This window comes from Chinchilla lanigera, unplaced genomic scaffold (assembly GCF_000276665.1).
Source record: "Chinchilla lanigera isolate Chin_1 unplaced genomic scaffold, ChiLan1.0 scaffold00031, whole genome shotgun sequence".
Lineage (NCBI taxonomy): Eukaryota > Metazoa > Chordata > Mammalia > Rodentia > Chinchillidae > Chinchilla > Chinchilla lanigera.
In genome coordinates, this window is record NW_004955432.1 from 15,144,841 (window position 1) to 15,159,297 (window position 14,457).

General features: G+C 48.6%; 1 protein-coding gene across 5 annotated transcripts in view; it reads right to left on the reverse strand.

The window, feature by feature from the left end:
• Nucleotides 1-14,457, reverse strand: part of Ica1 (islet cell autoantigen 1, 69kDa) — a 160,810-nt gene that overhangs the window by 8,235 nt on the left and 138,118 nt on the right. For all 5 annotated transcript variants that reach the window (XM_005388098.2, XM_005388101.2, XM_005388099.2 and 2 more), the window contains exon 13: nt 5,833-6,102. In XM_005388098.2, the coding sequence (XP_005388155.1) occupies nt 5,833-6,102 (270 nt within the window). The remainder of the gene's footprint in view (nt 1-5,832; nt 6,103-14,457) is intronic.

Here is a 14,457-nt window from a genome sequence, read left to right on the forward strand (position 1 = left end):
CGTCCATCCATCCATCCACCCACCCACTCATCCATCCATTCATCCACCTACCCACCTATCCATCCATCCATCCACCTACCCACCCATCCATCCATCCATCCATCCACCCACCCACTCATCCATCCATCCATCCACCCACCCACCCATCCATCCATCTATCCACCCACCCACTCATCCATGCACCCACCCATCTACTCACCCATTCACTCACCCACTGACCCACCCATCCAACCATCCACCCATCCACCTATCCATCCACCCATCCATCCATCCATCCATCCATCCAATAAGTACCACTTTTAAAACATCTACTGAATGCCATGCGTTAAATTGTGTTATGCAATAGGGGAGCAACACAGATATGGACACTATTCCTCTGACAACTTAGAGACAGAAATGAAGTCAATTTTCCAATAAGGAGAACAAGAGGAATGATGACATATGTGCTGGGAGCAGGGAGAAGAAACACATGGCACTGGTCACTAGGCTGACAAGGAGTGAAGGATGGCTCCCCAGAGGAACTGACACTGAAACAGAGATGCTGACGTGTGAGCAGTCAACCAGGTAAAGCGTCAAGCATGTGTAGGTGGGTGGTGTAGGTGCTGGGACAGCTGGGCACACTAAAGCTCAACATGGCTCAAGTCCACTGTCTGGGTAAGATACATGGTTCTCTAGCAGAAAAATGTCACCCGGTCATGCATGCTAAGTAATGGTGTGGGAGGTCTGGGCAACCACACAACTGAGTCAGGCCCTGAAGGGCCTTGTAAACCGAGCTCAGGAGTTGGACCTTACTCGAATGGTGTAAAAACCCACAGCTTGGCAAGTCGCAAGACCTTTCTGAGGTTATTCAATGCCCCCACGAAAATGTGGGTGGAGGAGACTGTCATCCAAGTTCCTTCCGTGGACAAGCAGAGGCACTTAAATCATTCAGAGCTCCACGGTCTGCCTTGCAGATGTGCCTCAGCGGGGTCAGCAGGAGCTGCTGCTTTGACGGCACTAACAATCCCACTGGCTCGTGCTGACAGTGTCTCTGCTCTGTGTTCAAACTATAAATATGCCTGCAGTCTTTTTCTTTGCCTTTCTTCATCTGATACTGGAAAAATCAGTTACCTGGAGCCAGACTAAACGCAGAATAGCAAGAGATGAATTCTGGCTGAGGAACGGTTTATTTGAGATAATCTAAAGCTTGATATTACATCAGCCCTAAATGCAAACCCACCCAGATGGCACCGGCACCCGTCAATTGGGCAAAACAAACTATGTCCTAAATGAACACAAGGTTCTATCTTTTTTAAGACTCTGGAACAAGATTCCTCCCTTTGGTTTGTAGAATCCTACGTTGAAAGATGTCCTAGTGCCTTTATTTTGAGCAACTGGTAATGTTTCCCACATCAGAGTCTACTTCTAAATTAGACTGTAGACATTGGTAGAGAAAGGAGAAGAACAGCAAGCAGGGCCTCCCAAGCCTGCCTGGTCTCTGCTCGGGCTGGGGCTCTTCCGACTTGTGCTAGGAGGCCTCAGGAAGGCACAGTTTTCTTATCACTGCATGACACAGGAAACCCCAGTCACTATTACCCTGACAATTTCAGAAACTCTTAAAAATCTCAGCTAAAATTAACTCCATCTTCAGGTTTTCAGCACAACTTGATCTGACATGTATCCCTATAGTTTGAGGGAGGAGGAAAGAAAGGTTTAATTGTTCATCTACTAAATCCCACTACCTTAGCATTCCCTGCTGGGGGACAGAATGAGGACAGTGGCCAGAGAAGGGGAAAATGTAGGCAGAAGAGAAGAGAGGAGGAGGGAGAAGAAGAGGTGGAGAAGGAGGAGGAAGGGGGAGAGGAGGAAGAGGAGGGGGAGGAGGAGGAGGAGGAAGCGCAGTGCACAGGAGGGTTGAGGAGCTGGGAAGTAGAATATCAGCGAAACTCAGCACACGTGTTAAAGCAGGAGCCATACAGACTTCCTAGGACAAGCTGATTTCAAACATTCTATTCTGGAACATCACTGAACATTTGTGTGCCCAGGGACCCTGCCCCCTGGCATGTACACGTGCATCCCTCCTCTGTGGTTGGCCAGGGGTCTTCATTCCTGTGCAACCAGGATGCCCACGCCAAGCCTTGTCCCCCTGGTGGTACCCAGAGAGGCCTGGCAGGCCATGCTGGGCACCACATCTGCTCTGAGGTGAGCCAGAGGTACTGGGGATGCAGGCGCCTGAGTCAGACTGCCCAGGCTCAAAGTCCAGCTGCTCCTACCAGGTGTGTGATCTTGAGCTAATCACTCCACCACTGGGTTCCTCAGTTGCCTGGATACAGATGATCATTTCCCCTGCATGGGAAGGGTGTGACAAGGATTAAATGAATTGACACATGTAAAAAGCAAACAGGACAGTGCATGGTGCACAGCGTGTGCCACCTTGCGTGCTGGTGAATGCTATTCTACCATCCACACGTGGATTCACAGGACCGCACCATTTTAGACCTCAGCAAGTCTGCAGGGGCGGCCAACCTCAGGATAAGGATGCCCACAGGGAGGAGAACGGAGTCTGTTCCTCATTTCACAGAGACGGAAAGGCTGAGAGAGTCGGAGCGGCCTCACCACTGGCTGCAGCGTGAGGTTGGGTGGGGTTTGGAGATAAAACCCCGGCTCTGAACTCCCTACCTCTCTGTTATACTGAGCCAATATGCCACTGAGACTTGCTACCCAAGACTAGTTGGGCTACCTAGTTATTGCAGGGTTGTTTTGAATTCGGTTTTGTAGATAATCTAGTTAATCAGAGGAAGAGATTTCATGATAAGATAGCCAACATTTAATAGTTATGATTAAGCTAAACTACTTATGTATGCAAAGGTGGATTTTTCTAGTCTATGGATATAGTGAAAGAAATCTAGAGCAAACACTCAGCCTTGTTTCCTTTGAGGCAGCCCTGACAGAGCATACAGTACAGTGACAACTGATGACATGTTCTTCATGAAGCAGGGAGCCATCTTTTCTTTGTTCCCTGGATCAGGGTAACGTTGGGTAGCACCAGGGATACATCTGCTAGAATCTGGAGGTGCAGCGGAAGCTGACTGAGCTGCTCCTTTTAACCCCTTTGGGTATGATGCCCCCAGCCTTGCCCCATCATTTTGAGTTCCACAGACTTCCCACTGGTGGCTGTTCATATACAAAAGAAACAGGATAATGTAGCAATTACAAAACAACTCCTTTAACCATATCTTGAGAGAACTCCAGAAGAAGGAAGGAAAGTTTAGCAGCCAAAGTGACTCCTTTTGAATAGTAAATTGATGGTGTCACTTCTTGCCTGGAGATAACTAGGATAGTCCCAAATTTAATCTGAACTGAAAGGAAGGCCACGAAGATTTGGCCAAGAGCCACGAAGCCCTACACGGCCAGCCCCTGTGGCTTCACGGCCACAGTGATGTGGCTTCTCCTCCACTCCTCTGAGCACCCCTGCCCCTTACTCGGTCAGCTCCAACCACAGCGTTCTTCCAGACGTCAACCACACCAGACACACCCTCACCTTAGGTTATAGGTGCAGGCCATCCTCAATGCCCAGGTGTCTATGCGGCTAATTCTCACCCCTGAAAGTTCCACCCAGTAAAGAATCCGGTGCAGCTGTGAGCTGGACCTTCCCCGTTGTCCCCAACACGCACTGCCGCAGCTAGGTTTCTTCTTTCTCCCTAACAGTGTCACTTTGTACGCCAGTGTGACTTGTTCATTGATTGTGCTTGCTCTTCACTGTTTCCTTCCCATCGTGTGCGTTCCAGGAGGGCGCGGAGCTTTGTCTACTTTGTTCAGATGAGTCCCCAGTGTTCAGTGCACAGAGGTCCCATAAATACTACTTAATGAGTGAACGCTCTGCGGGGACGCTAGCAGGACGGTAACCGCAGCTGGGCGTTTGTTTGCCTGAGAACTCACAGGCCTCCCCTAGCACAGCTTGCTTTTCCCTCTCTGCCCTACGTGGGGTTGGTGCCTTTCTCTTGGATGTGCACAAGGTTGATGTAAGGTCCTGGGGCCACTGCCATGAAAGGGTGCAGGCTCTCAGGTCTGTGCTGAGCCCGTCTCACTCTGCTGCTGAGCAAGAGGCATGGAGCTGCCTTCGGCTGTCGGGTTCTGCAACAACGGACGCCCAGCCCTCGCTGTCTCCGGCAGCAGGGCCCACAGGTCTCCAAAGCTGGGGGCTCCAGCGTGGCTCCTTCTGAAACAGCTGGAGAGCCTCCAGCACCCCAAGGATCTGAGCAGGGAGCCAGGGCTCTGGCCTTATGACTCTCCCACGCCTGTTAGCACCTCCGCCACAGGTGGGTGGGGGTGAAACTCAAGTAGGTTGGCAACCTTTGCTCGCCTGGGCTCCACAGACCCATGTGAAACCCAGGGGTGAAACTCTGGGTGGAGAATATTTTTAGATCTCATTTATTCCTGTCATCTCTAAGCCATCACTGCTAATACCTGACAGGGCTACACCACAGGACTCACAGAGAAGATAAAAGGAATCAAGTATTTCATAAAGAAAGGTGTAAGACTTCTTTTGGTGTTGCCCACCAACTCCTGGACCCATGACCTCATCTCCAAAAACCTGAGGGTTTAATAGCCCGTAATTACTTCATCATCCCAGCTCTGCCCATCGTACTCGGCTTTAAGTGCCAGATAAACACGTTGTTTTTATGAAGGAGAGGGTGTAAATTCATAGAAAAAGTAAACACCTTGAGAATTTCTTAATACTAATTCCCGTCTTACAAGGAACATTGAGTAAAAGGAGGAAAAAGTGTTAAGCTGGTAGAAAACAGTTTCCTTCCTGAGGTCTGCCTGCTTTAGAAACTTAAAACTTTACATGTCAACTTGAGTTTTCATTTGTGCAGCTTTTTTTTCCCCAGTCCTGGAGACTGAACCCAGGCACACTAGGAAAGTGCTCTGGACTGTATCCCCAGCCCTCAATTTTGGCAACTTAAACCAATGAAGGAATGGGTGACGATTCCTAGCCAGCACGCGCCTGCTTTTGAGCTTTGGTTGTACCTTGAACCCATCCCAGGATGGCCAACCACTACTGATCAGCATGGAAATATGTTTTCTGAGGCTTTGGGTGGGGATTCACTGCGTGTCTGGCAGAACGGAAGCAGCTGAGCTGGGGGATGCTAAGGGCAAGGGCAGATCAAGCCGGAGAAAGCAAGAGCAAGTACAAGAAAATTTAGAGTGAACTAAATGGTAAAGGCCCAACATACTGTCGATCAGCACCCAAAAGAGGGCACGTTTGGGCTGGGGATTTAGCTCAGTGGCACAGCGCTTGCCAGGCAGGCATGAGGTCGTGAGTTCGATTCCTGGGACCGGAAAAAGAAAACCAAAAAAGAGAAAAAAAAAAAAAGAGGGCATGCTTATGGGCATGAGGGGAACTCTGCCTCATGGGTAGATGGGAGAACTCAGGCTGGTGGCCAGGTAGGGGTGGTCACAACCATGAAGGCAACTTGATCCTCTTCTCATGCCACAAAAAATTTTTCTAAATCAAAGGAAGATTCAGAACCATCCTCCTAGCATTTTCCTCATAAGAAATGTTAACATAGGGAGAACATGATGAGAAGGAATAGATCTTAAACCCCACAACAGACTTGAAGGTTGGAACCTGATTTTGGAACTTCAGCTAAAAAAGTCACTGGATGTCAAATAAAAACACACTGCCCCCCCCCAAAATGCAAAGGAAAGATATTAGCTATAAAATAAAAACAAAAGAAAACAATCAAAGAAAATATATATGTAGAAAAAAAGACAAGGAACAAATATGCATTTGGAGTAAAAGAAAAATCAATAAGCACAAAATGCAGTTTCCATCCCTGTAGCACACACCTTGTAGGGAGGCTTGTAAGTCTTTCATGTTTTGTTCTAAAAGCTGCGAAGGGAGGAATCCGGAGCCCGTCTGGAACTTGGCGTCTGGCTCTCCCAGGGCACCGGTCGGCGCTGGCTCCTTTAGCCGGCTGTCTCCGAACACAGCTGCCCATTCTTTGCTGAACTCGCCCTCTTCCAGGGAGGACGCATTGAAGATCTCGTTCAACAGCACCAGGTCATCCTTGTCAGCGCTGTCGGGTTCTGGGGTCTCAGCCATTGGGCCCAGGCAAGCTGATGGGGGGCGGGGTGTAACAGAGCACAAGGGACACATGAATTTTTAGGGTTCAGGTCTCCAGAATAAATATGGGAGCTGGGCGGGGTCAGATTAGGTAAAGGCTAGCTTTAAGAAAAAGGTTCATCAACACATATATTTATTCTTATAGCTTTATTTAACAGATTGAAATTTCTAATCCAATATTCCCTTACTCCTCTTCCTCCCAAAGCAAGTCCAGCTTCTGAGCATCATTAGAATTGTGGAAACATTTTCCATTCACACACAAAAACTCTAGGCTTTGGGTTTTGCCTCAACATCAAAGCAAATTTACCAAAACATTTCTCAGGTCTGAAACGGAGCCAGGATTCCAAGCCCGTAGGAGAATGTAGTTCCTGATTTCACAGCTTCCCAAATCTTCCCACTCAAGCCCTCAGTCTACTCAGCCTGGGCTGGGGCAGCCAACACACCCTGTGGCAGCCCGTCCCGCCACCCAGGCTGGGTGAGACCCTGCCACGCCCTGGCCCCTGGGGAACACCCAGGCTGGGAGGCCTGGCGATGCAAGAGGGAAAGACGGCACTGCTTCTTCCGCCCCTGCTGACACAGCTGCAGGAGGAAAGGAAGGTGTGTGTGTTTTGTCTGAGGGTAGCAGAGCTGGAATAACAGGGCAGGAGGGCAAACCAGAGGCTGAACCTGAGTGGCTGCTTCATGCGAGGGTCACAGATCTGGATGGTGGAAATGAACACCGGGCCTAGGGAAGCCCCAGTCTACTCCTTCCTTGCTGTGTGACTTCAGCTAGGCCCTTCGGCCCCTGAGCCTCCCTTTTCTCATCTATAAAGTTACCCTACTCCTGAGAGTGCTGGCAGGAAGACTCAAAGATTTTACACGTCATGGGTGTATGGGAGAAAACCCTCCTCAGAGCGGCAGCCTGCAGCCCGCTGGCCCTGGCACACAAGCAGAAAGGGGATGTTGTGATCAGGAACCTTGCAGCTAACTCACCCTCCCACGGGGTTTTCTGTGTATTTTGAGAACCGAGGACCGACAGTTGTACTAACTGTGGCTTTGTTGTGGTCTGTAATTGCCACCTGTAAACTGCAAACATTTTTGTTTTAAGTGCTAAAGCGAAGAAAATAAATCATGATTTATGTTTTTCTTTCTGAGCAACTGCAGTTCTGATGCAGTCATATTAAGTAAGACTCTTAGGTTTTCCTCCCCTGTATATAATTAGTAAGTGAAGACCTTTTAAAGAACGAAGCTTCTGGGCGTCAGCTTTACGGAATCTATTTTCACCCACATTTTACATAAAGATCTAAAGATCGAGGGGATTTCTGATGTGCTGAACAGCGTGGCGAAAGTCTAGTCATTCACATCCCTGTGGTTTTATCTATTTTTGGGGGGTACCAGGAATCAAACTCAGGACCTCACGCTTGCCAGGCAGGCGCTGCGCTATATCCCCAGCCCATTCCTGTGGTTTTAAAATAGTGGCAAAACATCACTTTAATAACGCAACTATCTAATTTAAGCATTTTTATTGTTTGGCTTATCAAAGAAATGTTCTCGGAGACATCGCCTGGAGGCGTGGTGGGTGGAAGGCGAGAAAGGGCATCCTCAGCAGGCGCTGAGGCAGTGCTGTAGCAGCAGGAACCCCCGAGGCTGGGTGGCGGTGGGGTGGGGTGTGGGGAAGCCAGGCTCTGGGCCTCTGCAAGGCGGGCAGGAGCGGAGGGACAGCACACTTCCCGGGGTCAGGACCAGTCTGTCAACACGTCTGTCCGTGCATCCTCTCTGTCCGTCTTTCAGAGCCAGCCCTTTAACAGTATGCTCCCTTTGCAGACCTCTCCGCTGTCCGCTTTCAGGTGGGACTGGAACGCCCAAACACTTTCTCCTGACTTATTTTCTGGCCTGACTGAAACCAGATGACGACTGAACCAAACCTACTTAATTTGAACCAATTCAAATCGAGGTGCAGACTCAAAGGTCCAGATGACTTCAAAGAAGCCTCGGAAGCGATGTGTTCTCCCCTTCTGGTCAGTTCATTCAGCCCTCTGCCAAGTCCAGCCCTGGGGAAAGCTTTGCCGCTGCAGTCTAGTTGTCTATCCGGGGAAGATTACCGCTAAGTTCAGCTACAAGGAATAATAAACTCAGAACCGCGTGTGACGGCGCACGCCTGTAACCCAGCCCTCCGGAGACCGAGGCAGGAAGATCGCTGTGAGTTTGAGGCCAGCCTCATTTACACAGTCAGACCTTGTCTCAAAAAAAAAAAAACAAAAAAAAAAACGGTAACTAGAGACTGCAAAAGTTCTGTTTTGGTTTTTACTGCTTAGGTTTCGGGCTAGTGTGTGTACAGCAGACTTCAGCAGCTTTGGCTGACTGGGCATCTCCTCTCTCTTCCGTTCTCTGCAGGGGGAACCTTTTCCATGTGATCTCGCCGAGGCCTCCCTGGGGTCTCCTGTCCTCCACCCCAGGCAGACATGTGGCTGAGGCAGCACAGTCCTCCGTGTCCCAGGCACAGTAAGGAGCACAGGGACGGGCGTGTGCTGGAGGCACTCCTGTGCTTGGTAGATGGAAATGAGACAGAAAAGGGTCTTTCTTCGGGATTCCAGGGTCCCAAGATACACAATGAAGGCTTCCAGTGATAAAAAAGCCAACACTAGAGAAAACCACATGAAAAGAGCTGGAAAAAGAATCTTGCTACCACTAGCTAGGCCTGTGGATCCCGTTCTGCTTGAAGCCAGCCTACTGTAGCACATCCTCTGTTATACACACCAATATATTCTTTTCTTCTAAGTTCTGCACCTAGCCTAGTCCAAGAACGGGTTCTATCTTTGCAACGAAAATATTCCTAATACTTTATCTTATCAAACTCAAATATTCCAGTCACAGAAATGAGAGAAGAGGCAGTGGTAAACATGGGACCGTCTAGATCCAGGTCTGGATCCAGATTTTGCCCACCCCGCCCCTGAACTTGGCCATTATTTAGTATCCTGGTTATTTAACAGTTAAAGCAAGCAGCGCTGTGAACATCTGCTCTTCTAAGAGAATTTATTAGCCAAAAGCAATGAAACTGGCAGTGACTTGAACCATAAAACACGGAAACCATCCAGTTATTGCACCGATAATTAAGATACCTGAAATTACTCCACAGAACTTGTAAGAAAAGCTTAATTACAAGTAGAAAAGGACAGGTTTAGGTCTGTAGCTGAACAAGCTGAGACTTGAGAAGTGATACTAGTCAGTAAGCTCTTGAGAATCAGATCATGCTATCGCTGTCTTTGAAGATAATCCAACTCAAGTGGGCGCACACAGACACTGAGGCAGATTGATGATAAGCTCTTAGACAGAAGCCTGGTAGGAGCCACACAAGCAGAGTGAGTGCACCACCCTCTCCAGGAGACAGGCGAGGATGCCCAGGGGGTTGCGTGCCTCACCCTGTGTGGTGGATTGACAACTGGTGGTCAGCTTGTAACACCCAGCTGAACTGAAGCAGCGTGGTGCTGGGTGTGGAAGGCCCACCTGAGGACTGTTGCCAGCAGCACAAGAGGCAGAACCGAGCAGGCTACAGAGAAGCTGTTAGGGAAGCTGCTGGTCTTCCTGGAGGAGCTTGCCATGATGGCTTCCCTGATAAACTCGGCTGCTCTCATTGTCCGAGGAGCTCAGGACCTTACTGTTGCTGAGAATGGCTAGGGTTCACTTTTGGGGAGCTCTGGTCCTCACTTTTGAGCATCACTTCCTGGCTCCAGAGGGGAAGATGGTCTACTGCCAGTCTCCTGGAGCTTTTTGCACTGGCTTTCCTGATGGGAACGCAGCTGTTCTCATTGTTGGAGGAGCTCAGGACCTCACTGTTGCTGAGGATGGCTGTGGTACTTTCCGGGGCAGCTCTAGTTCTTACTTTGGGTGTTGCTTCCTGGCTGCAGTGCAGAAGATCCCTCATCCCGCTGGCACAGACTTTCTAGTTTCCACCACGGACCCTTGGGCCCTCCCAGTGCAAATCTGTGAAACAGGCCTGCATGAGATATTGTTATGGACTCTGGGCCTCCAGTTGGACTTGTGGGGGGCATTGTTATGGGCCTTAGGTATTCAGCTGGACTCATGCAGGACATTGCCATGGGATCCAGGCCCTCAGCTGCATTCTTTGGTCTTTAGTGTGGGTCAGATTTCCTGTGTTCTCTTGTATAGGACTCCTCGGGTGACTCTTATAAATAACCTTATAAAATATGTGTCCTGTATTGGATTGTTCCCCTTGCAAACTCCAGACTATGACATCCTGTTCTTGTCTGGAAGGCAAGCAAAGGTTGTGGAGCACCCCGCTGCCAACGCTGAAGACGCTACTCTGAGCCACTTCACTTTCCCCAGGCTCCCCAGCCCCCGTATTTACGTTCATATCATTCACATCGGATGACCCAACTGTAGACGTCACTATAAAAATAAAAGCCAGCCGAAGTGATGCCCTGACCTCACCACCTCAGGCTCCCGAAGCCTTCTCCCATCCCCTCCCTCTTCCTTTCCCGGCGGGGCCCTCTCTGGCTGCCTCCTCCGTGACCACCAGCGTTCCACTCCGCATCTCCACGCTTTGGCTCTGCCAGGCTTCCTTCCTCTGGCCTCTAAAGACGGCACGTCCCAGCGGCAGTCAGTCTTCACTTCGCCCCTTCCAGGCTTGCAGTCCGCACCCTCCCACCCTTCAAACTAGGGTTCTGATTTCTTTGTCTTTCTACTGGGTCTCTACCTTTTCCCAGGCTGCCTGGATTAAGTTCCTGCCCCCGTGCTACAGGGCAGTGGCAGTGGCGTCTTACGGGTGAGACCCTAAAGGCCAATTCCAACTCCCTCTGCCCAGGCCTCAGCCTCTGTAGCACCCTGTGCTGCGGCCGTGCTCTGGAAGTGTGGGGGGCATCTCCTGAGGGTCGCCATGAGGTGATTCTCTTGGATGATGTCCCGTCTCTTTGACAATAAGTTCTCCATGCCATGTCATCAAACCTCTCTTCAATTTCTAGCAAAGATCTTACCTGTTCCCATGCTTTCAATCTCACTTTGGGAAACCCCAAATCTCCCTAGTTCCAAGGTCTTTCCCACCCGGCACCCTTCCTAGTGCGGCCGCTGGTGGGGCTGCTGTCATTCTACAAGGCGGCCTCCTCCTGTGCACCCTGATCAGCCCAGCTGTCAGACCAGCCTCCTACTCCAAATCCTTCAGTGGCTCTTCTTGGCCGCTGAGCACAGCGGCACTCCTGACAGTGGCATCCAGAAGTCCATAGTCAAGCGTGAACGCAGCATGTGGCCACTTAGCCACACTGCCTCCTGAGAAGCCCACAGTGGGTAAGGCCCTGTGCCCATCCGTCACTGCTATTCCTGCCTGGGAACCTGCTGCTTCCTCTCAATGAGAAGAATCATATAATTTTTCTTCTGCAACCAAACCAGTTCTTAGAGACCATCTCCTCTAACTCATTTTACAGGTGAGGAAAAAGACACCCAGGGTGGATGACCTACCCAAGGACATGTAATTTATTCATGACGCATTCTCTGGCTGGGGCGCCCTGACACACAGGAGAGGGTGCTTTCTCCGTGTGGCACCCTGCTTTTATTTTAGAACACAGGATTTCAAATAAAAACTTAAGTGCTGAGGACCTGTCAGGAGGGCTCTGCCTCCAGCCGGGCCCCTTGCCGGCAGACGGCAGAATGGGCAGATGGCAGATCCACAGGGCCTGTTTACCCAGCACTGCCTGAATTCCAAAAACAAGAACCCTGTACCCTTGGGAAAACATTCCTAGGGGAGCTGATCCTGAATCTATGAGCTCTATGTTGTGAAAACTCCAATACAGAGGAAGCTCCCGGTTCAGAGAGAGTGTGAGAGGCTCGGGACACTCGTCCAGGTAGTATTTTTGAAATCATACCGAGTTTCATGATCTCAGCAGAAGTCGGGGACATGGACGATGGAAACATAGCTATAGAGCACAGGAAAACAAATAAATGTCACTTCATGTACCTTCTTCTGTGTGTGAAACAGGAAGACTCCTCCTCTGGGTTTCTCCCTGGCCCCTGCCTTCCGCACGATGACTAATCTCAAAGGCCACACTTTTGCAGAGCAGACAAAACCCCCAAACACCAACACTATCCTCACATCACCCAAAAGAGAGTAAAGGGGAAGATGGGTAGAAAACCAACTTCCTAAGGTGTCTAACCAGAAAAATATTCTTCATTACACACATTATACTTGTTTGGAACTCAAGAATACTGCTTACTTCTAAAAAGTCCTTTCTGGTTAAAAAAAAAAAAATAACAAGACACAGATAAAAATAAGAACAGATAGTCTCTGAAAAACAACAACAACAAAAAAAAAACAAAAAATCAGAATTGAATAACGCTAAACCTGAGTGGCCCTAAAAACAAATACACAAATAAACAAACCACTTGTTATTGATTATTAAGTCTGTTCCTCCACTTTTAAAATATTAAATGTTAGCAATCAATGAATCTTCTGGACAGACATGCAGCATGGGACCAAGGAAAGCTTTTACAGGAATAAATCTGCATGGAATACTTTGAATTAATGATAATTATGTAAGAACAGTATTTGACTGTAACAGTATATTATTACTGGGCTGGGGTTACAGCTCAGTGGCAGAGAGCTTGACTAGCATGCACAAAGCCATGGGTTCAACCCCAGTACCACCAAAAAAAGCCTATCATTTTTCCATGAGAGGACCAAAGCCAGCAACACATCACAGAATACTGAGGGAGACAGGAAGGAGAAAGAGCTTCCGAGAAGTGATAAAGAGCTAGCTATATTGCCTATCAGGAAGCAGTCAGATCCGAATACACGATGTCCGCAGGAGACAGCTCTGGATGCCTCAGAGGAAGTGTTACCCTGAAGGATAGACGGTATGGTTGCCACGGCTCATAGCTTCTCACCCAGGTCTCTGGTAGCTCCTGGATGAGCTGTTGCTCCAGTAAGCGGCCAGAATTTAGAATCACAAGTAAAAACCAAGAAAGTAACAGGAGGCAAATATTTTATTGTAATATGGACAGACAAGGTTTTAAATTGGCTTAGGTAATCTCCACTCAAGATCTGGGTGAGGCCAAGGGGTAAGGTTTTAGGTGAAAAGAATTCACTAAATTCTTGTCTGCTTTTTACACCATCACATTTTGCTCAGTGACAAGCTAGTTTTTTTAATTGGTCCAACACAAAGGATTCTCCATGCTATAACTCATGCAATACGATTGTCACTCGTGGTCATAAAGCAGTTTCAGAGCCACTTTCAAAGATCTCATAATGTCACTGGAAGTTTCTTTCCACTTAGAACAGTTTTATAAATTGTGGCACAGTGTCGCTCTTCTGTTTCATTATCATTTAGTAGGAGAAAGCAAATTTTATTGTGACACTGAATCTGAGGGATCGTGTGGGCTGTGGCTCTCTGACGTCATTAGGGTTGTCATGGCAGTCTGCCGTCCGACTGCACTGTACCCAGCGGTACCATTCGTCTCACAGAATTACCACTGGGAGGGAATCAGCTTCCATGCAGCAGGGTATTAGAGCTTATGGGTCCTTGTCCAATAAAGTCAGCCATCCCTCGATTAAGCTCTTTTTATTTCTTGACTACTTAATGTTTTCCTTATTATAACCAGCATTTTAATTCAGGATTCGGGTCTTCCAGCAGTTTTCCAAAAGGACAACTTTTGAAGTCAACACATTAATGACCACCTTCTCATCAGTCACCGTGAGCTCCCGGCTTGCAGAGAAAATCTATTTATACTCGTATAATGGCTATGGTACTTTTGTTCCATGGGTTGACAACCCAGGAGAGGCAGATAGCAGGGAAGCATCCTTCACGCCTCAAGAAGGGCTCCGTGGGTCGGCAGAGATAAAGGGAGAGCAGGAATTACGTGGTGCTGCATTTACTTGAGAAGACCTGTAAACCCATCTTTCTGCCTGAGAACAAGTCACATGTTAGGGAGGAGCACATTCTTTATTTTTAGAATTAAACTGAGCAGCTCTCTGGGGGATACAAGTTGCTGTTCTACAAAACCAACTACATACCAGCCCCACAAGGTAGGGAAGTTGTTTTAAACAAATTGAAAAACACCAGTCTTATTCCAGTGGAATTTGGCGTATGGTATTAAAGAAGCTTATGAAATTCAGCATGTATCTCAGGCGAGGGCGTTTCTGATCTAACTTTGTAAAGAATGATGGCTACTGGGTTCTGGTTGTGCCATTACTACCCAGTTAAAAAAATCCAAAGCCAAAGCCAAGACTGTGTGTGTGTGTGTGTGTGTGTGTGTGTGTGTGTGTGTGTGTGTATTTGTTTTCATCTTGGTTAAGAAGGGGGAACTCGAGGAGATAGACCCATCTTTGCTATGTCTGGGGACAAACTGGAAGGATCATTGGGTGA